Genomic DNA, 20824 nt, shown 5'->3' with positions numbered 1-20824 from the left:
TGTACAGCACCTGTGAAATGAAATTTTTATTAGGATGTTCTCAATTTGTAATCGATAGTTTGGAAAGATAAAATTGACATATTTATGTGTGTGTGTTGTGTGTGTGTGTGTATGTACTTATATAGCTATATGTTGTTTTTATAGGCTGATGTAAAAATGTGGTTTTACAAATAGGAAAGGGCAAAGGAATTTGTAGGCATAAACGGATAAGTTTTATAACAGTTGATAAGTTTTATAACCTATTGTTCTTTTTACAAAATAGGAATATCTGGAATCTGATAAAAGTAACAGGCAAGCAACCAGTAAAGACTTACTTCTGGCCTATGCTAATCTTATGCTTCTTACGCTCTCCACTAGAGACATGCAAGAAAGCAGAGATTTATTGGAAAGGTATGTTATGTGGACTTCAGTGTAAATTACAAATTTTCTTTATGTAGTAATTCAGTTCATTGGTCTAAACATCTTTACTGCATTTTTATAGTGTACCCATGGGTAATATTTAATACGATGAACCACTTGGAAGGAATTCTTCTTGTGTGGGGATATTATAATTGGTTTTATACGACTTTGATTTTTAGAGAACATAAAATTGTTCAGGCTTGACTAAATTATTTTTATAGTTAATATTCAATTTTGACATGCTTAATATAGAATCAAGCCTGAAAATGACTGTTCTAACTATTCCATATTTTATTTCCAAAAATGATATAATCTTGAGAAAAAAAATCGAAGAATAAACTTCATTTGTCAGATGTTCTAGTATAAACAGTTAGCATGAGTAGTATTTCAGAAAACAATAATTTAGCTTAGAAACGATAACGAAAATATAATACATGATTTTTCTGTTTTCCTAAATTTTGATTTTTGAGGACCAGTGTCTCTTTTTTTTTTTTCTTAAATATATATTTTATTGATTTTTTACAGAGAGGAGGGAGAGGGATAGAGAGTTAGAAACATCGATGAGAGAGAAACATCGATCAGCCGCCTCCTGCACACCCCCCACCGGGGACATGCCTGCAACCAAGGTACACACCCTTGACTGGAATCGAACCTGGGACCCTTTGGTCCGCAGGCTGACGCTCTATCCACTGAGCCAAACCAGTCAGGCTGGACCAGTGTCTCTTTTGTTAAAATAAATGCCATTGAACAAAGACAGCACTTGGATTTGCATAACGATGTTAGTTGAGTGTAGGGTTTAACTAGGGCTTGTGGGCCAAATATGGCTATCTGATTTTGTACTTAAAGTTTCATTGGAATAAATCCATGCCTCTGAGGACCATTTGATTTAGAAGCACTGATTAGTACATAGATTACAAATAATAGTGAGAAATACAATTTATTTAACTCTGTAGTTACATGGTAAGAAGAGCAATTACGATATTGACAACTGAAATATCTTATCTGTTACTTATAATTTGAATAAGGCATACCTAATTTTAGAACTTCCAAGTTTGAATTAAATAATGAAACCATATTATTGAGAAGAAACTAGAAAATTTAGTTTCCCAGTTTTATTCTGGTATATTATGAAACATCCTATATAATAAAAGGCTAATATGCAAATTGATCAAACAGCAAAATGACCAGTCGCTATGACGCACACTGACCACCAGGGGGCAGACGCTCAACGCAGGAGCTGCCCCCTCATGGTCAATGCACTCCCACTGGGGGAGTGCTGCTCAGCCAGAAGCTGGGATCATGGCTGGTGAGCGCAGTGGCGATGCTGGGAGCCTCTCCAGGCTCCACAGCAGTTGGACATCCCCTGAAGGCTCCTGGGCTGTGAGAGAGCGCAGGCTGGGCTGAGGGATACCCCCCACCCGCGAGTGCATGGATTTTGTGCACCAGGCCTCTAGTATACCATAATCAGTAATCTTATTATTTGATCTATATCTTTTCTATGAATGGAGAGGGCTTGAACTAAGTTTTGTAATAGGTCATTCTAGAGGTTTAGCTTGAAGTATAGGGCATATGTGGAATAAAAATAAGTACTAGGTGATTCATAATTTATAAAATAGAGAAGAATGGATTATTAGGAGTTTGAATATGGAAGATAAGCTTGAAATAAATTTATTTTGAGTTAAATATCGAAGCCATGATTCACAGTGCAACAAATTTTAGATTTGTTTAATATTTTAATTTTACAGTTTTGATGGTGCTCTTCAGTCTGTGAAATCTTGTATGGGTGGAAATGATGAACTCTTAGCTATTTTCTTAGAAATAAAAGGACATTTCTACATGCATGCTGGTTCTCTGCTTTTGAAGATGGGTCAGCATAGTGATGTGCAGTGGAGAGCTCTCTCTGAGCTGGCTGCATTGTGCTATCTCATAGCATTTCAGGTAAGCCTTATTCAGTTTTGGGTGCAGTTTCACTGAGACTGTCAAAGTGTTAACCATTATTTTTAGGTGATGAGATGCTGGCTCCTATCCTTTCCCCGGTCATTTTTTTAGTTTTAGTGTTTTTTTTAGTGAGTTTGCATAATTCTGAAATGAAAAGAAATAAGCAGTATGCAAAAAAAAAATGCATTGAGCTCAGCTTATAAAAATTGTTAGCTTTAGAGAGTGACCTTTGTTTGAGGGAAAGCAGATGGTTCACTGTAGAGTTACTATTAGAGCAGGCCCCTCCTTGTAGTTCATATCATATAAATCTTTGAACACTCTATATTTGTCCCACTGTGTTAAGTGCTACACTTTACTTTGCAGAAGGATTTAAGTTCTTAAGGAATATATTTATAGTGAAAATAAGTGAAGTTAAAGAAGTTTCCTAATTTACATAAGCACTAAAAGGTTCTTGTGATTAATATTTTTATCGATTCTCAAGTAGCTGACAGTTTTTTTATTTTATTTATTTTTTTTTTACATTTGGGTTTTAAAAAATTTTTTTTTATTTTTTATTTTATTAAATCTTTATTGTTCAGATTATTACATTTGTTCCTCTTTTTTCCCCCCATAACTCCCCTCCTCCCAGTTCCCACCCCACCCTCCGCCCTCACTCCCCACCTACTGTCCTCATCCATAGGTGCACGATTTTTGTCCAGTCTCTTCCCGCATCCCCCACACCCCTTTCCCCCACCAAGAATAGTCAGTCCATTCCCTTTCTATGTCCCTGATTCTATTATAATCACCAGTTCATTCTGCTCATCAGATTATTTATTCACTTGATTTTTAGATTCACTTGTTGATAGATGTGTATTTGTTATTCATAATTTGTATCTTTACCTTTTTCTTCTTCTTCTTAAAGGATACCTTTCAGCATTTCATATAATACTGGTTTGGTGGTGATGAACTCCTTTAGTTTTTTCTTATCTGTGAAGCTCTTTATCTGACCTTCAATTCTGAATGATAGCTTTGCTGGATAAAGTAATCTTGGTTGTAGGTTCTTGGTATTCATCACTTTGAATTTTTTTTTTTTAAAATATATTTTATTGATTTTTTACAGAGAGGAAGGGGGAGAGATAGAGTTAGAAACATCGATGAGAGAGAAACATCGATCAGCCGCCTCCTGCACATCTCCCACTGGGGATGTGCCTGCAACCCAGGTACATGCCCTTGACCGGAATCGAACCTGGGACCCTTCAGTCCGCAGGCCGACGCTCTATCCACTGAGCCAAACCGGTTTCGGCAACTTTGAATATTTCTTGCCACTCCCTTCTGGCCTGCAAAGTTTCTGTTGAGAAATCAGCTGACAGTCATATGGGTATTCCCTTGTAGGTAACCGACTTTCTTTCTCTTGCTGCTTTTAAGATTCTCTCTTTGTCTTTTGCTCTTGGCATTTTAATTATGATGTGTCTTGGTGTGGTCCTCTTTGGATTCGTCTTGTTTGGGGTTCTCTGCCTTCCTGGACTTGTAAGCCTATTTCTTTCACCAGGTAGGGGAAGTTTTCTGTCATTATTTCTTCAAATAGGTTTTCAATATCTTGCTCTCTCTCTTCTTCTGGCACCCCTATAATTCGGATGTTGGTACGCTTGAAGCTGTCCCAGAGGCTCCTTACACTATCTTCGTATTTTTGGATTCTTTTTTCATTTTGCTTTTCCGGTTGGGTGTTTTTTTGCTTCTTCGTATTTCAAATCTTTGACTTGATTCTTGTGATCCTCGGTCTGCTGTTGGGAGTCTGTATAATATTCTTTATTTCAGTCAGTGTATGCTTAATTTCTAGTTGGTCCTTTATTACAACCTCGAGGGTCTCACTAGATTTCTTGAGGGTCTCATTAAGTTTATTGGCGGTTTCTAAAAAATTCTTGAAAAACCTTAAAAGTGTGGTTTTGAACTCTATATTCAGTAGTTTGCTTTCCTCCATTTCTGTCATTTGTGTCCTGTTTCTTTGTCTCCGCATTTTTTATGCTTCCCTGTGATAGAGTGGCTTTCTGTGCTAGGTGTCCTATAGGGCCCAGTGGCTCAGCCTCCCCAATTACCTGAGGTAGACACTCTTGGTGCACCCCCTTGTGGGCTTTGTGCACAGTCTTGTTGTAGTTAAGCCTTGATTGTTGTAGGTAACACTGGGAGGATTTGACCTGCAGGCCAATTGGCTGTGAGAATCAGCTGTGTCTACGGTGGGAGAACTTCTGTGCTGAAGACACCCTTCTGGGGCAAGACTTGCTTCAGTGGGGCTTTGGTGCTCACTGAGTCTGTCCCCTGAGTGTGTCCCTTATGGGTCTGCGGAGTTGTAATTGGATGGTTTCACTCTGACCACTGGGTACACTGGCTCTTGGATCTAAGGAGGTGCTAATCTAGCCTCTGCCTGAGGCTACCCAGCAGAAGCCAGCTGAAAATCAATGCAAGTTGCCCTGGGGCCTTGGGGCAGCTGCAGTTTGTTAAGTAATTTTCAGATTACAAAGGCCCGGGCCTTTCATATGCAAAAGCCTCCATGCACAGCTTGGGCAGGGCGGGGTCCCAGGGGATCAATAGGGCGGGCGGAGCGAGCATTATGGCTGCTCTCAGTCCTGTCCGCAGAGGCCTCGGCAATCGCTGCGTGTGCCTCTGAGAGAAAGCTGCCCTTGAGTTCCGACCGATGCCAGACAGTCCCGTTTCTCCTGTATGAGTCTGGGTCCCCAGAGACTCGCCCGGAACTGGAGCTCAGAGCAGTTGGGAGCTTGAGACTCCCTCCCGATTGAAAAAGACAATCCTGTCCTCAGCCGCCAGCCCTCTCCGCATGCACCTCCGCACCTTTGTATTTTACGTCCGCACCGCACCTCCTCTGAGTCTCGGTATGCTTTTCTCTTTCCTTCTAGTTGTAGAATTTCCACTCAGCCAGCCTTCCTGTGGTTCTGGATGATGTCCGTTCCATCTTTTAGTTGTATTTTTGAAGTGGTTGTGTGAGGCAGCAATCTCCGGTGTTTACCTATGCCTCCATCTTGGTTCTCCCCAGTTTTTTTATTTTTAATGTAAGCTGAAATCAATTAAAGTTTTTAATATATTTTTTGTAAAGTTAACACACAGTCAACTATTTTAAACTTTGAAGTTTTTAAATAGTAAAAACTAAATTTTCCTCTTAACCCATTCACTCAAGTCTCCTTTCCTAGAAGACAACCAGTGTTAACAGTTTGGTGGGTATTCAGAATTTCTCCTGTATATGTAAGCATATACCCTTTCTCTACTTTTAAAAAACTGTTTTGCGTCAGTGGAGATGTGCTTTATTTACTGTTGAATACCTTACTATTTTTCCATTGTTCCATTTCAGCACATAGACATTTACCTTACTTTCTCTTTTTATCTACCACATGTTTCCATTGAATGGATATGTAATGGAAGCTTCTTACATACTTGAATTTTACATTATCATTTGTTGTAAAGCATAATTATCAAGGGAAGTGTGGACTGGCATAGGGCTCCTTATGGAATCATGTTAGGCTAACTTTAATGGTAAGGTTTTCAGACTCTTGATCAAAGGAGGGCTGTGGTTCCAGTAAGCATACCTGAAACCTTTTATTAAGATGAGGAGATTTTGCCCTATCCAGTTTGACACAGTGCATAGAGTGTAGGCCTGTGGACCGAAGGGTCCCGGGTTCAATTCCTGTCAAGGGCATGTACCATAGGAGCAGGCTTACCCCCTGCGCCCCCCCCCCCCCCGGGGGCTGCAGAGCAGGTTCAGGAGGCAACCAATAAATGTGTTTCTTACACATAGATACTTCTCTTTGTCTTTCTCACTCTCTTCCACTCTGTCTAAAAATCAGTGGAAAAATATCCTTGGATGAGGGTTAAAAAAAAAAAGATGAGATTTTGACTTGAGTTTAATGTGACTGATTGGGTTCATGACTAATTAACTGGTCACAAATGATAGCTATTGAATAATTTTGTATAAGAGGCCAGTTTTATGAGTTTTGTGCTCTTTAGCAGCTGTAGATAAAGTTTGGCATCATGTTTAGAAAACTTATGCGTAAGAGAGTATGCTGAAAATTCCGTCTACCTTTGTTCCTTAGTCATTTACTTCTCTTCCCTGAAGGAACTAATGTTACTAATTTGTAGTGAGTTCTTCAAGAAATTTTTTTATGCATAGATGAGCACCCACACATGCCCCCACCCACACACTTATGCATTCCAACATCCTGTACATTCTATTTATTTTGCTTTATGAAATATTTATTGGTAGTGTTTCCATATCAGTACAATATAGTAAGCATAACATCCTCATTTTTTTTTATGGTTGCATATTACTCCATTCTGTGGATATACCATAGTTTTTTTGTGGGGAGGGGTGTGCGTTTAAACCAGTGCCCTTTAGCCAAGATATTAGGTTACTTTCATTAAGCTACTTCAAATAATTCCATTGCCAGAATCCTGACATCACAGAGGTGTGTGCCATTACACTCTTCTACTAATTAAGAAACTCATTAGAAATTAGCCACAGTTACCCCAGCTATACTTATATGGTTACTTGTAGGATATTTCTAGTAAGTGATCATTGCCTATGACTGAGCATTTTCAGTGATGGACATTCACTACATTTCAAGATAGCCCTTTGTATTTTTGGATAATTTGGTTCTTGGTGTTTCCTTATATGGAGTAAAAATGTTTTTCAAGCTGCTACCCATTGATGTTTTTTCTCTTGATGATATTTAAAAAGTCTAACTCCTTTACAAGGTAATTTTCTTAATATTTTTTCATCATTCTTTCAGCTCTTTTTTTTCTTTATTGATTAAGGTATTCCAAATGTGTCCTTATTCTCAGCTCTCCTTTTAGGATAGGGCTTGGAATCCATTTAATCTCTTGGTCATTCTAGTTTATCCCAATGTATCCCAAATTATCTACGCTCTTAGATATGTTCTGTTCAGTATGGCATTTCCAAGTATGGTTCCAGTGCTGAGCAAATCTCTGTTTTGGTGGTTCTGTTTCTGCAGGTAGAAAAGTTCTCTAAACACTCCATTTCCCAAAAATGCCATTTGAATGTGCTTTTAGCGGGAATTTCTCAGGAATGTTCTTTGCAGTCATCTTTTATAGATTATCGTAATTCCTAGGTTCCAGTCTAATTATTGGTTGGTTAACTGCGTATCATCAAAAAAAACATAATGTAATAAAAAGGACCATCTTACTATTCAATATATGCGTATCACTGAATTAAACTTTTTGATTATAAAATTACCAGGTTCCAAGACCAAAGATTAAATTAATAAAAGGAGAAGGTGGACAAAATCTGCTGGAAACCATGGCTTTTGATCGTCTGAGCCAATCAGGTAATAGTGATGTTTAACTGGTTTTATTTTGAAAAGAAAAAAGGAAAATTCTCTGTTAAAATGCATCTTATGATAATATCATCTGTCTTTTTGGGAGAGAATTTGTTATAATCTTGTTTCTCTTTGTCATACTGGATTAGGGTAAGACAGTGGTTGGCAAGCCGCGGCTCACAAGCCACATGCGGCTCTTTGGCCCCTTGAATTTGGCTCTTCCACAAAATAACACGTGCGGGTGCACACGTTCAGTGCGATTGAAACTTCGTGGCCCATGCGCAGAAGTCGGTTTTCGGCCTGGGCGAGTCTATTTTGAAGAAGTGGCATTAGAAGAAGTGGGGGGTGTCGATCGGGCGGGCGACGGGAGACGTGGTGCCGGCCGCAGGATACGCAGCGCGGGGGAGGTACATTGTTTTGAGGTACGTTCGCTGAGGTCGACCCCTTCCAACTCTCCCATCCACTCTCGTCTATCTGAAACAAGTATACAAGACAAGTGTGGATGGGAGAGTTGGAAGGGGTCGACAGCGAACGTACCTTCATCAGATGAGACGTTTTTAGCAAAGGCCCAGCTTAGGAGTACCCTAATTAAGTTAATAACAATGTACCTACCTATATAGTTTAAGTTTAAAAAATTTGGCTCTCAAAAGAAATTTCAATCGTTGTACTGTTATATTTGGCTCTGTTGACTAATGAGTTTGCTGACCACTGGGGTAAGAGATAAAGAATTAGAAGAAATGGTATATTTACCCTTGCCAATGTGGCTCAGTTGTTTTGAGTGTCATCCCATACACTGAAAGGTTTCTGGTTTGATTCCTGGTCAGGGCACATATGTAGGTTGGGGGTTTGATCCCATCAGAACACATACGCAAAGCAACTGATCAATGTTTCTATGTTACAGTGATGTTTCTCTCTCTCTCCTTTCCCCTTTCTCTAAAATCAACACATCCTTTGGTGAGGATTAAATAAATAAATTTTTAAAAAGTGTTATATTCTGAAATAGGAACAACTATTTGATATAGTGTGTTACCAGATGGAGAAACTTCTTAACCCCTCCTCATTCTAGCTGCTAGAGCCTCCATCTGAATATTTTATAAAATAGTTTTTATACTAAGAATAATTACTGATTTGCCAGCCATTTATCAGTTGCTTGCAAGACTGCTATGGGGGCTAAAGATGAAGAAGATACAGATCTATCTCTTAAGGAACTGACAACATAGTAAGGAAGATAGAGGATTATATTCACTTTTTATTAGGCTCTTGGAATTTGTAGATTTATTCCCAGTTTTGACTATTTGTGATAGATCCTAAATGTTTATTATATGTTACCTGGTTTTGCTAAGGCAAAATCATTAAGTTATTCATGTAGCCAGTGACTCAAGCAGTGAATTGAAGACTTTCTTTAGGAAGCAGCTTTGATATAAATTGCATGAACTTTGTAAAGAGGAAGATGTAGTATTAAATAAAAGTTTCTGTAAGCTTTGGTCTGTAGTTAGGCTATTGGTCTAAAGCTTATAATGCTGTTCTAGCTGACAACCTACTTTTTTTTTGGTGGAAGGTAGACTTGTAGTTCTTAAAGAAGTGACTTTCCACCTTTTTTATGTCTCCCTTCTACCTTTGCAGGGCTGTCGTAGGTACCTTTGCAGGGTGTCACAGTTTTACTGTCTTTGATCTGGACATTTCTGAGCTTGTCTCTGCAAACTTTTGGAGAAATAATAGTTTGGTGATAACCAAACCTGACAGACGAGCAGAATTAACTCCAACGAGTATTTTTTGTTGTTGTTTTTAAACAGTTTAATTGAGATAAAATTAACATACTATATAATTTACCCATTTTAAGTATACATTTTAGTTATTTTTTCGTATGTTTATAGAGTTGTGCAAACTTTACCACAATTTAAGAACATTTTCATCATCTCATAAAGAAACCTTATACTCATAGCAGTCATGCCCCATTTCCCCCCTAGTCCTAGGTAACCAACCATGAATTTTTTGGTCTCTTTATGGACATTTCTATATGGAAATTTCATATAAATTTAATCATATAATATGTGGTCTTTTGTGACAGACTTTTTAAACTTAAAATAGTATTTCAAAGTTCATCCATGTTGTAGCATGTATTGGAACTTTATCCAAGGGGTGTTTTTGAAATAGATTACTCACCCCAAACCTGTGGAATCAGAATCTCTGAGAGTGGGGCCTGGAAATAAATAAAAAGCCTTTTAAAGGAGAATTCTGACCAGCCAATATTAGAAATCAGTGTATTAGATCAGAGAATTTGAGTTTGGCCCTGCTCTCCTATGGCCACTTTTAAATCCTACACTTTTCCATTTGAAATGTAAATATTTTTGGTATTTTTCACACACATTCTTGTCTTTCTTTCCTTTTACTCTAACATGTAGACACAGATACTATTCTGGAATCTATATTCATTTTTTTGTATAAGCACCCTTTTTGTTATCCACATGTGGTTGTTGGGTTGGATGGTTATGTCTCAGATAATTGTTATTTCCTCTTGGTGAATATGAATAAAACTATTGAGAGATATGAGTACAAACAATCTGTATACTTGAGATGATGGAAATAATTTGTTTTTCAGGGCACATGCTGCTAAACTTAAGTCGTGACAAGCAAGATTTTTTAAAAGAAGTTGTAGAATCCTTTGCCAATAAAAGTGGTCAGTCTGCATTGTATGATGCTCTGTTTTCTGGTCAGTCACCTAAGGATAGCTCTTTCCTTGGTAGTGATGATATTGGAAACATTGATGTGCAAGCACCGAAAATTGACGATTTGGCTAGATATGATGTTGGTAAGTTGTATCTTTTAAAGAAAACATTTTGAATCTTAATTTTTTTAATATTAGGAGAAAAAGAAGCAGAAAGGGAAATAAATTGTCCATAATCTTATTACCCAAAGCAGCAGTTGCTAACCGGTGGTGCGCAGACCACTGGTGGTCCGTGAGGTCCAAAAGGCTGCTGACCGCTGGTTTAAGAAAGCCTTTGGAGCAGTAGTCGCCAAATGGTGGTCTGCGGGGTCTGAAAGGTTGGCAACCACTGACCCAGAGATAATGAGTTAAGATTTTCCTGTATTCCTTTCAGGTGTTTTTTTCGGGGAGGAGTGGTGGTGGAGGTGTAAGAGGTTGGTAGTGGGTTGTGGTGGCATATGTCTTTCTCCTAAATAGTTGTTTATACTTCTACATATGATTTGTCTTTCAGCAATTCTCTCCCATATCTACCTTTGTAAATATGATGTTTAATGGCAATATTATCCGTTTCATGAATTAATCATAATTTGCTTGCTGCTTTTTATTGTTGGGTATTCAAGTCATTTCCAGTTTTTTCACTATTAAAAATAAACTGTGGCCCTGGCTAGCATCGTTCAGTTGGTTGGAGTGTTGTCCCGTACCCTAAAATGTTGCGGGTTTGATTGTGTCAAGGCACATACCCAGGTTGCTGGTTTGGTCCCCTGTTATGGGCACAAGCAGGAGGCAGTCGACTGATATTTCTCTCTCTCTCTTCTTCTCTCCCTCTTTACCTTCTCCCTCCCTCCCTTCCTCTTTCTAAAATCAATTTAAAAAATCAATAATACTATGATGAAAAATAATATAAAATGTCTCCATTTCAAATTTTTCAATAGATTCATAAAAATAATTACGGGGACACAGTTGATGAACATGTTTAAATCTCTTACAAATTGCCAGAAAGGCTGTACCTTTCTATGCATCCAGAAGCTCATAACTTTTTCAGTACTGAATGTCTTCTATGAGAAAAATTCTCTTCACTGTCCTAATGGATTAATGTTGTGGTAGCCCATTGTTTTTAATGACTCTTTACTGAAAGGCAAATCCATTGTTTCAAGATTTCTTAGTGGGTAGCTATTTATTTGGCCCTTGTCAGATTTTGTTTTATTGAGTTCTAGTGAGTCTTTTTTTTCTTTTTTCATCAGATGGACTTGAAAAGAACTGTCTCTATTAACTTTTTAAAATTCCTAGACATAAGTGTGAATACCTTTAATAAGAACATTAACGCCCAGCCTGGCTGGCGTTGTTCAGTGGTTGAGCGTTGACCTGTCAACCAGGAGGTCATGGTTTGATTCCTGGTCAGGGCACATGCCCGGGTTGCAGGCTAAATCCCCAGTAGGGGGCGTGCAGGAGGCAGCTGATCAATGATTCTCATTATTGATGTTTCTATCTCTCTCCCCACTCCCTTCCTCTGAAATCAATAAAAATATGTTAAAACACATTGCGTACCGCATAGAAATCTCTAAGACATATGCCAGGGACCGCACGTTTTTGGGCAAACTGCACGTTATTTAAATCATCATAATGCACTTTAGGTGTTGTTTTTCAATAATTATAACATTTTTATTTACAAAAACAATTAAACAATTAAAGTTCCTAGTACTTTTTTAACGTATGGTACTGCGTAAAACATTTTCCAATGTGAAGAGGGACCAAACAAAATTTACATAAGTATCTAGATTCGCTCCTTTTTCCATGGGCGTGAAAAACGAGAACACTCATGAGCGGTCCTTAACAGATGGCGTGCGAAACACGAGAAAACTTCTGAGCGGTACGAAATGTGTTAAAAGAAAAAAAGAGAAAGCCCTGGCTGGTTTGGCTCAGTGGATAGAGTGTTGGCCTGCGGGCCAAAGGGTCCCGGGTTGGATTCCAGTAAAAGGCACGTACCTTGGTTGCAGGGTTCCTCCCTGGCCCGGCCCTGGTCAGGGCTCATGCAGGAGGCAACCAATCGGTGTGTTTCTCTCACATTGATGTTTCTCTCTGCCTTTCCCTCTTTCTCTCATTCTCCCTAAAAATCAATGGGAAAATATCCTTGGATAAGGGTTAAGAAAAACAAAAACAAAAAGAACATAAGACTTTGCTTGTCATAGACTTTTCCCCAGCTCTGATATAGAAAATTAAGATATATTTAATGTTAGTCAGTTGTTGGCAAAACTGATGACATATAAGAAGTTTTCAAAGCCAGTTTCCTCCCTCTCCCCCCTTTATTTCAGGTGCCATCCGAGCACATAATGGTAGCCTTCAGCACCTTACCTGGCTTGGTTTACAGTGGAATTTGTTGCCTACCTTACCTGCAATTCGAAAATGGCTGAAACAGCTTTTTCATCATTTGCCTCAGGAAACCTCAAGACTTGAAACAAATGCACCTGAGTCAATATGTATTTTAGATCTTGAAGTAAGCAAAGATTTTAGCAAATTAAATATTTTGAGCTTAAAAATTTTTTTTTTCTAACTTAAATTGTTTTTCTTTAAATAAAACAGGTATTTCTACTTGGGGTAATATATAACAGCCAGTTACAATTAAAGGAAAAATGTAGTTCTCACTACAACTTCTATCAGCCACTATGCTTGCCATTTCCTGTGTGTAAACAACTTTATACAGAGAGACAAAAATCTTGGTGGGATGCAGTTTGTAATCTAATTCACAGAAAAGCAATGTAAGTAGTAAAACAAAAACATTCCTTTAACTTACTGCATGGGTTTATTATTTAAAGACCCATTTAATTTAAAAACTTATTCCCTAGGTATTTAATTTAATGTAGTGTGATGATTAACAAACACATGTGTTGAAATGCATGTTTATAAATCAACTTTATTAAATACAAATATTTTTTTAGCCCTGGAACCTCAGCAAAGTTGCGACTTCTAGTTCAGCGCGATATAAATAAATCAACTTTATTAAATACAAATATTTTTTTAGCCCTGGAACCTCAGCAAAGTTGCGACTTCTAGTTCAGCGCGATATAAATACTCTAAGGGGCCAGGAAAAACATGGCCTTCAACCTGCTCTCCTTATACATTGGGCCACATACCTTCAGAAAACGGTGAGTTTATTAAAGTGTAAGTATTTTTTTAATCTTGCTACATAGTTGTTAATATAGTTAATATATAAGCACTTTGAACGGTGGTCTGACATAATAAATGTTACATAAGTATTATCTGTTGTTATGACTACTTAATAATTAAGTTATAATTTGTCCAGCCGGAAATTTTTTTACATTCAGTAGCACATGGCTTTGTAGGAAAGGGCATTTATAGATCTTTGTAAATAGTTTTGGTCTGTTCTGTGACAAGATGTTTAGCCCTTTGACTAAACTGTCACACAGAGTAGCAGATTTTGGCTATCCAAAAGTGGCAATTTTATTTTTCTATTTTTTATTTTTTAAAATATATTTTATTGATATTTTACAGAGAGGATGGGAGAGGGAAAGAGAGTTAGAAACACTGATGAGAGAGAAACATCAATCAGCTGCCTCCTGCATACCTCCTACTGGGGATGTGCCCGCAACCAAGGTACATGCCCTTGACCAGAATCAAACCTGGGACCTTTCAGTCCGTAGGCTGATGCTTTATCCACTGAGCCAAAGTGATTAGGGCAAAAGTGGCAATTTTAAAAAATGGATTGGGGTGCCTCATTAGGCTAGTGTCATTGGAAATGTTTAATAGTTGAGTCTAGCCATGCAGTTGAGTCTAGCCATGCAGTTGTGGCTGGTCAGGCAGTTGTGGCTTAATGGTTGAGTGTCAACCTATGAACCAAGAGGTCACGGTTGTATTCCCAGTAAAGGCACATGCCTGGCTTGCGTGCTTGATCTCCCAGGTGGGAGGCCTGAAGGAGGCAGCTGATCAATGATTCTCTCTCATCATTGATGTTTCTATCTCTACCTTTCCCTTCCTCTCTGAAATCAATTAAAAATATATATATTAAAAGAAAAAAAGGGAAGTGTTTAACAATTGAGTCTGAAATGACCACTGGTATTAGGTAGGTAGTTATTCTCCTATAGAGAATTGAGGATATGACTTGAGATTCTGTTTTGCTTTGATTTGAAATTTAACCAGTTTCTCAGTCATTTATAAATGCATTTTTAGGTCTGATCATTTGTATTCCTTAGGTTGTGTGCTCCTAACTTTCTATTTTATTTTAGGGCATCGATCTTAATTCTTTTTATGATCAGCGGGAATACATAGGCAGAAGTGTTCATTATTGGAAGAAGGTTTTGCCATTATTGAAGATGATCAAAAAGAAGATTAGTATTCCTGAACCTACTGACCCTCTGTTTAAACACTTTCATAGTGCAGACATCCAGGTAATAGAGGGTCCCTTGGTTAATTAACAGGGGATGTGGATTTCCAGTATGTAAACAAATAAATGGAGGCATAAACTGCTTAAATTAATTGCCTGACTATTTAATGGTAGTCTTGCTTTCTAAATGCACTAGTTGTTACAAATAAAATATGGCACAAAAGAGTACTGAGTTATTAATCTCACTAGAACATACAAAATCTTTGGGAAATCATTTGGGTTTGATATTCTGGGTTGAGGCAATGTGACTAAAAATTACTAAATGTCTCTAGGCATCTGAAATTGGTGAATATGAAGAAGAAGCACACATAACATTTGCTATATTGGATGCAGTTAATGGAAATATAGAAGATGCTATGACTGCTTTTGAATCTATAAAAAATGTTGTTTCTTACTGGAATCTTGCATTGGTAAGTAGAAGTACATGAATTAAAAGTGTTTGTTTTAAAAACCTAATTGGTACTTGCTTTGGCAGCACATACATTAAAATTGGAACGATACAGAGAAGATTAGCACGGCCCACTGCAAAGGTGACATGCACATTTGTGAAGCGTCCCATATTTAAAAAAACAACAGATAGTAAAACCCAATTGTTTCATAAAAGCATTCTTTGTATAGATTTTTCACAGAAAAGCAGAAGACATTGAAAATGATGCCCATTCTCCTGAAGAACAAGAAGAATGCAAAAATTATCTGAGAAAGACCCGGGACTACCTAATGAAGATTTTAGATGACAGTGATTCAAATCTTTCAGTAGTCAAGAAAGTAAGTTGCAGGTTTTTTGTTCTTTCTTATTATTGACAATTGGTTGATAAGTATTTTTGCTTTGGTGTTATAATTTGGTCATTTCAAAAATGCTCAGTAATAACTCATAATGCACAGAAGAGGGGTATGTGTTTAAATATTTGAACAGCATTGCTTTGTCAGGTTTGGTGTTTCTTTTTTAAAATTGAGAGTCTAGGTTTATACTGTTACAAAAATACTTGTTGGGGAATTAGAAAAGGTTTCTAAGATGAGACTTTTTTTTTTTAAGAATGTATTGCTATCTAAGACTAATTCTTAAGGATTGGACAATTAAAAAATTTTTGCTGAAATCAAAAGTGGAAAGCTGACAACTTCAGAGCATTTCTTCTCATCTTAATCTTTTTTCCAACTTTCAGCAGTTTGAGATTGTCATGATGGTGTTAATGTCAGTTATATTCAACTTCACAAATATTTCATTGATTAATTTGTGTTGCTGTTCTCAGATTAGGATTTATGTTGTCTGGTGCATTCTCGTATCTATATTTTTCTTCCCATTCAAAATCAATTAGTAAACATATTTTGCTCTCATTGAAAAATTTCCCAGCCCTGGCTGGTTTGGCTCAGTGGATAGAGCATCAGTCTCTGGACTGAAGGGTCTTGGGTTCGATTGCTGATCAAGGGCACATACCTGGGTTACAGGCTCAATCCCCAGTAGGAGGTGTGCAGGAGGCAGCCGATCAATGATTTTCATCATTGATTTTTTTTAAATTAAATCTTTATTGTTCAGATTATTACAGTTGTTCCTCTTTTTTTCCCCCCATAGCCCCCCTCCATCTGGTTCCCACCACACCCTCTGCCATTACTCCCTCGCCCCGTCCTCACCCATAGGTGTACAATTTTATCCATTCTCCTCCTGCATCCCCCACACCCCTTTCCCCTCAAGAATTGTCAGTCCACTCCCTTTCTATGCCCCTGATTCTATTATATTCACCAGTTTATTCTATTCATCAGATTTTTTTATTCACTTGATTTTTAGATTCACTTGTTGATAGATATGTATTTGTGGTTCATAATTTTTATCTTTACCTTTTTCTTCTTCTTCCTCTTCTTAAAGAATAATTTTCAGCATTTCATATAATCCTGGTTTGGTAGTGATGAACTCCTTTAGCTTTTTCTTATCTGTGAAGCTCTTTATCTGACCTTCAATTCTGAATGATAGCTTTGCTGGGTAGAATAATCTTGGTTGTAGGTTCTTGCTATTCATCACTTTGAATATTTCTTGCCACTCCCTTCTGGCCTGCATAGTTTCTATTGAGAAATTAGCTGACAGTTGTATAGGTACTCCTATGTAGGTAACTAACTGTTTTTCTCTTACTGCTTTTAAGATTCTCTGTCTTTTGCCCTTGGCATTTTAATTATGATGTGTCTTGGTGTGGTCCTCTTTGGATTCGTCTTGTTTGGGGTTCTCTGCGCTTCCTGGACTTGTAAGTCTATTTCTTTCACCAGGTAGGGGAAGTTTTCTGTCATGATTTCTTCAAATAGGTTTTCAATATCTTGCTCTCTCTCTTCTTCTGGCACCCCCATAATTCGGATGTTGGTATGCTTGAAGTTGTCCCTGAGGCTCCTTACACTATCTTTATATTTTTGGATTCTTTTTTCTTTTTGCTTTTCTGGTTGGGTGTTTTTTTGCTTCTTCGTATTTCAAATCTTTGACTTGATTCTTGCAATCCTCTAGTCTGCTATTGGATTTCTCTTATTTTTATTTCAGTCAATGTATGCTTAATTTCTAGTTGGTCCTTTTTCATATCCTCGAGGGACTCATTAGATTTATCGAGGGTCTCACTAAATTTATTGGCGGTTTCTAGAAAATTCTTGAAAAACCTTATATCTGTGGTTTTGAACTTTATATCCAGTAGTTTGCTTTCCTTTATTTCTGTCATTTGTGACCTGTTTCTTTGTCTCCGCATTCTGGCTGCTTCCCTGTGTTGATAGAGTGGCTTTCTGTGCTAGGTGTCCTATAGGGCCTAGTGGCTCAGCCTCCCCAATTACCTGAGGTGGACACTCTTGGTGCACCCCTTTGTGGGCTGTGTGCACAGTCTTGTTGTAGTTAAGCCTTGATTGTTGTAGGTATCACTGGGAGGAATTGACCTCCAGGCCAATTGGCTGTGAGAATAAAGCTGTGTCTACAGTGGGAGAACTTCTGTGCTGGAGACACCCTTCTGGGGCAAGACTTGCTTCAGTGGGGCTTTGGTGTTCACTGAGTCTGCCCCCTGAGTGTGTTCCTTATGGATCTGAGGAGTTGTAATCTGAATGGTCCCACTCTGACCACTGGGTACACGGGCTCTTGGATCTCTAAGGAGGTGCTAATTTAGCCCGTGCCTGAGGCTACCCAGCAGGAGCTATTGAGAGATCTGCAGATTCCTCTTCCTTGTTTGAGGTTTGGAGGTGCCCACATGAGGCCCAGCTGTGAAGCAATGCAAGCTGCTATGGGGCCTTGGGCCTTCTTTTGGATGTTCTTGGTCTCTCTGACCCAGCTGCAGTTTGTTAGGTAATTTTAGATTGCAAATGGCCAGGCCATTCATATGCAAAAGCCTCTGCTCACAGCTTGGGTGGGGCAGGGTCTCAGGGAATCAACAGGGCGGAGCAAACAGCTATGACTGATCCTCAGCCCTGCCCTAAGAGGCCCCGGTTCTCCGTGTCCCCTGGTAATCTCTGCAGGCACCTCTGAGAGAAAGCCGCCCTCGAGTTCCGCCCTATGCCAGCCAGTCCAGTTTCTCCCCTTATGAGTCTGGGTCCCCAGAGACTCGCCCGGAACTGGAGTTCAGAGCAGTCGGGAGCTTGTGTCTCCTTCCTGATTGAAAAAGACAACCGCGTCCTGAGTTGCCAGCCCTTTCCGCGAGAGCCTCCGTACCTGTGCACTTAACTTCCGCACCTCCTCTGAGCCTCAGTGTGCTTTTCTTTTTCCTTCTAGTTGTAGAATTTCCACTCAGCCAGCCTTTCTGTGGTCCTGGATGATGTCTGTTTTGTCTTTTAGTTGTAGTTTTGAAGTGGTTGTGCAAGGCAGCAATTTCAAGTGTTTACCTATGCCGCCATCTTGGTTTCTCCCATCATTGATGTTTTTGTCTCTCTCTCCCTCTTCCTTCCTCTCTGAAATTAATAAAAGATATTTTTAAAAAATTTCCCAACTTAACATTCTGCCATTATTATGACTAACAGAAAGAGTAGAAACAGCATGGTCAGGACGGCTCAGTGGTTGAACATCAACCTATGAAGAAGGAAGTCATGGTTCAATTCCTGGTCAGGGCACATGACCAGGTTGCAGCCTCGTCCCCAATAGGGATGTGCAGGAGGCAGCCAATTAGTGATTCTCTTTCATCATTGATGCTTCTGTCTCTCCCTCTCCCTCTCTGAAAACAATAAAAATCTTTAAAAAAAAAAGTAGAAACAACATAGATTTTAGAGTCAGATTTTAGGTTACATAGCAGTTTCATGTCTGTTATCAAAGTATAAAGTGCTTGCTATACAAAAGTGAGAAAAGTAAGTAAATTAGTAAAATAAAATACTGCATTTATTTAAGAATTTTTTACTTTGATATTTTTGCAAACTAAGACATTTGATTTACGTCTTTTATTTTTAGTTGCCTGTGCCCCTGGAGTCTGTAGAAGATATGCTTAATTCAGTCAAGCAGCAACTCGATGACTATAGTGAAGGAGGTCCTCTTTATAAAAATGGTTCTTTGCGTAATACAGATTCGGAAATGAAATATTCCACACCATCTCCTACCAAATATTCTCTGTCACCAAGTAAAAGTTACAAGGTAAGTGGGAAAGAAGTGAATTATTCCATTGTGGAATATGTTTCTGTTCTAAATATTATTTTATTGTTATTTTTTTTAGTATTCTCCCAAAGCACCACCTCAGTGGGCAGAAGATCAAAATTCTTTACTGAAAATGATATGCCAAGAAGTAGAGGCCATTAAGGTAAATCACTTAATTTGTCTATCCTGTGCCGTCTTTATTCCAAGGTTCCTTCTTTATTCCCTCACTTCTTTCTGAAGGTGTTCAAAATGTGCCTTTGCTTGTTACTATAGAATCATACTGTGTTTTATATACCTCCATATTAACACCATATTTTTGAAATTTTCTATGTCTGCATCCTCCACCAGATGTGAATTTTTCAAAGGTACATACTCTTTTATTCAATACATAGCATTGTTTCTGGCATAGAGGAGGTCACCAAGTGATTTAATTGAACTAGGGAAAATACCTTGGTCTATGAATTCATTTTTCAGTCTTAACTGTAGTGTGTGTGTCAAATTTATAGCTGGGGCCCTAGCTGGTTTGGCTCAGTGGATAGAGCATCAGCCTGTGGACTGAAAGGTCCCAGGTTCGATTCCCGGGTTGCATGCTCCATCCCCAGTAGAGGGCATGCAGGAGGCATTCGATCAGTGATTCTCTCTCATCATTGATGTTTCTATCTCTCTCTCCCTCTCCCTTCCTCTATGACATCAAAAAACATATATTTAAAAAAAATTTATAGCTGGGAATTGATAAGTGCTCTGAACTTCAGAAAGTCTCTTTTATCTTTTTAATATTTTCATATCAATTCGACTTAATTATTTAAGGAAATAGTTATATGTATATGATCTTGTTTGAACTCTATGAAAGTGACCTTAACTATCACAGTAGTGTGTGAGCATTAAAAATGCTGTTGGAAGGGGAACAAACTATTGAATTTGCACAAATATTTTTATGTCAATTTTGTATAATTGTGTCCTATTATATTACATACACTCTTCACTTATAATATATTTGTAGTGACCAGTACATTTTTGTTGTTGATGCCACCAGTTTCTTATTTATGAATGTACAGCATCTAGACTAGTCACAGTAGATGGATGAGTGGGGGAATTTATTTAGCTGGAAAATTCGAGAGATTTTTGACCCCAGTTGTTACGGCTTTTGGGAAATTTGTATTTGAAAATACCTCTAGAAGAAGGTAATAGACATGCTGACTCTGTCTCTGACTTCACTCATTATAACTGATCAGATACCTGGTCCCACACAACGAGACTTGATATTTTTTTCTAACGTGAACCTGTTGTATGCTAACATGATGGTTGTTTTGCTTTTTTAACATGTTAAATGCCATGTCAGTCACTGGAGACTGACACTGTATTTTCCTTACGGACCAGTCAGTCACTGGTGCCGCCAGCATATCGGTGAAATTGGATATCGTGGGCTAAGCGGAAAGGAAGACAAAACAGGCTTGGTGCTGAACGTGTTAAACACAGTAGTTTCTTGTTAAATTCCTGTTTTGTAAGGA

The 20824-nt window shown here is 38.3% G+C and overlaps 1 protein-coding gene and 1 non-coding gene across 6 annotated transcripts in view; both read left to right on the top strand.

The window, feature by feature from the left end:
* LOC102437255 (E3 SUMO-protein ligase RanBP2) overlaps positions 1 to 20824 on the top strand; it is an 85513-nt gene that overhangs the window by 27341 nt on the left and 37348 nt on the right. For 4 of the 5 annotated variants that reach the window (XM_006085736.3, XM_023751423.1, XM_023751426.1 and 1 more), the window contains exons 6-17: positions 263 to 390; positions 2145 to 2337; positions 7577 to 7664; positions 10255 to 10464; positions 12669 to 12850; positions 12937 to 13112; positions 13376 to 13499; positions 14598 to 14759; positions 15028 to 15165; positions 15374 to 15520; positions 19137 to 19316; positions 19396 to 19479. In XM_006085736.3, the coding sequence (XP_006085798.1) occupies positions 263 to 390; positions 2145 to 2337; positions 7577 to 7664; positions 10255 to 10464; positions 12669 to 12850; positions 12937 to 13112; positions 13376 to 13499; positions 14598 to 14759; positions 15028 to 15165; positions 15374 to 15520; positions 19137 to 19316; positions 19396 to 19479 (1812 nt within the window). Of the gene's footprint in view, positions 1 to 262; positions 391 to 2144; positions 2338 to 7576; positions 7665 to 10254; positions 10465 to 12668; positions 12851 to 12936; positions 13113 to 13375; positions 13500 to 14597; positions 14760 to 15027; positions 15166 to 15373; positions 15521 to 19136; positions 19317 to 19395; positions 19480 to 20824 lie in introns of those variants that run through there. The other variant, XM_023751424.1, reaches the window with a different exon arrangement.
* Positions 15215 to 15320, top strand: LOC111825327. Its single transcript, XR_002828501.1, has one exon. It is a non-coding gene; the product is annotated as a U6 spliceosomal RNA (small nuclear RNA).

Source organism: Myotis lucifugus, unplaced genomic scaffold (genome assembly GCF_000147115.1).
Source record: "Myotis lucifugus unplaced genomic scaffold, Myoluc2.0 scaffold_21, whole genome shotgun sequence".
NCBI lineage: Eukaryota > Metazoa > Chordata > Mammalia > Chiroptera > Vespertilionidae > Myotis > Myotis lucifugus.
Note: the sequence above shows the minus strand (reverse complement) of the source record. Positions and strands in the feature narration are given on the sequence as shown.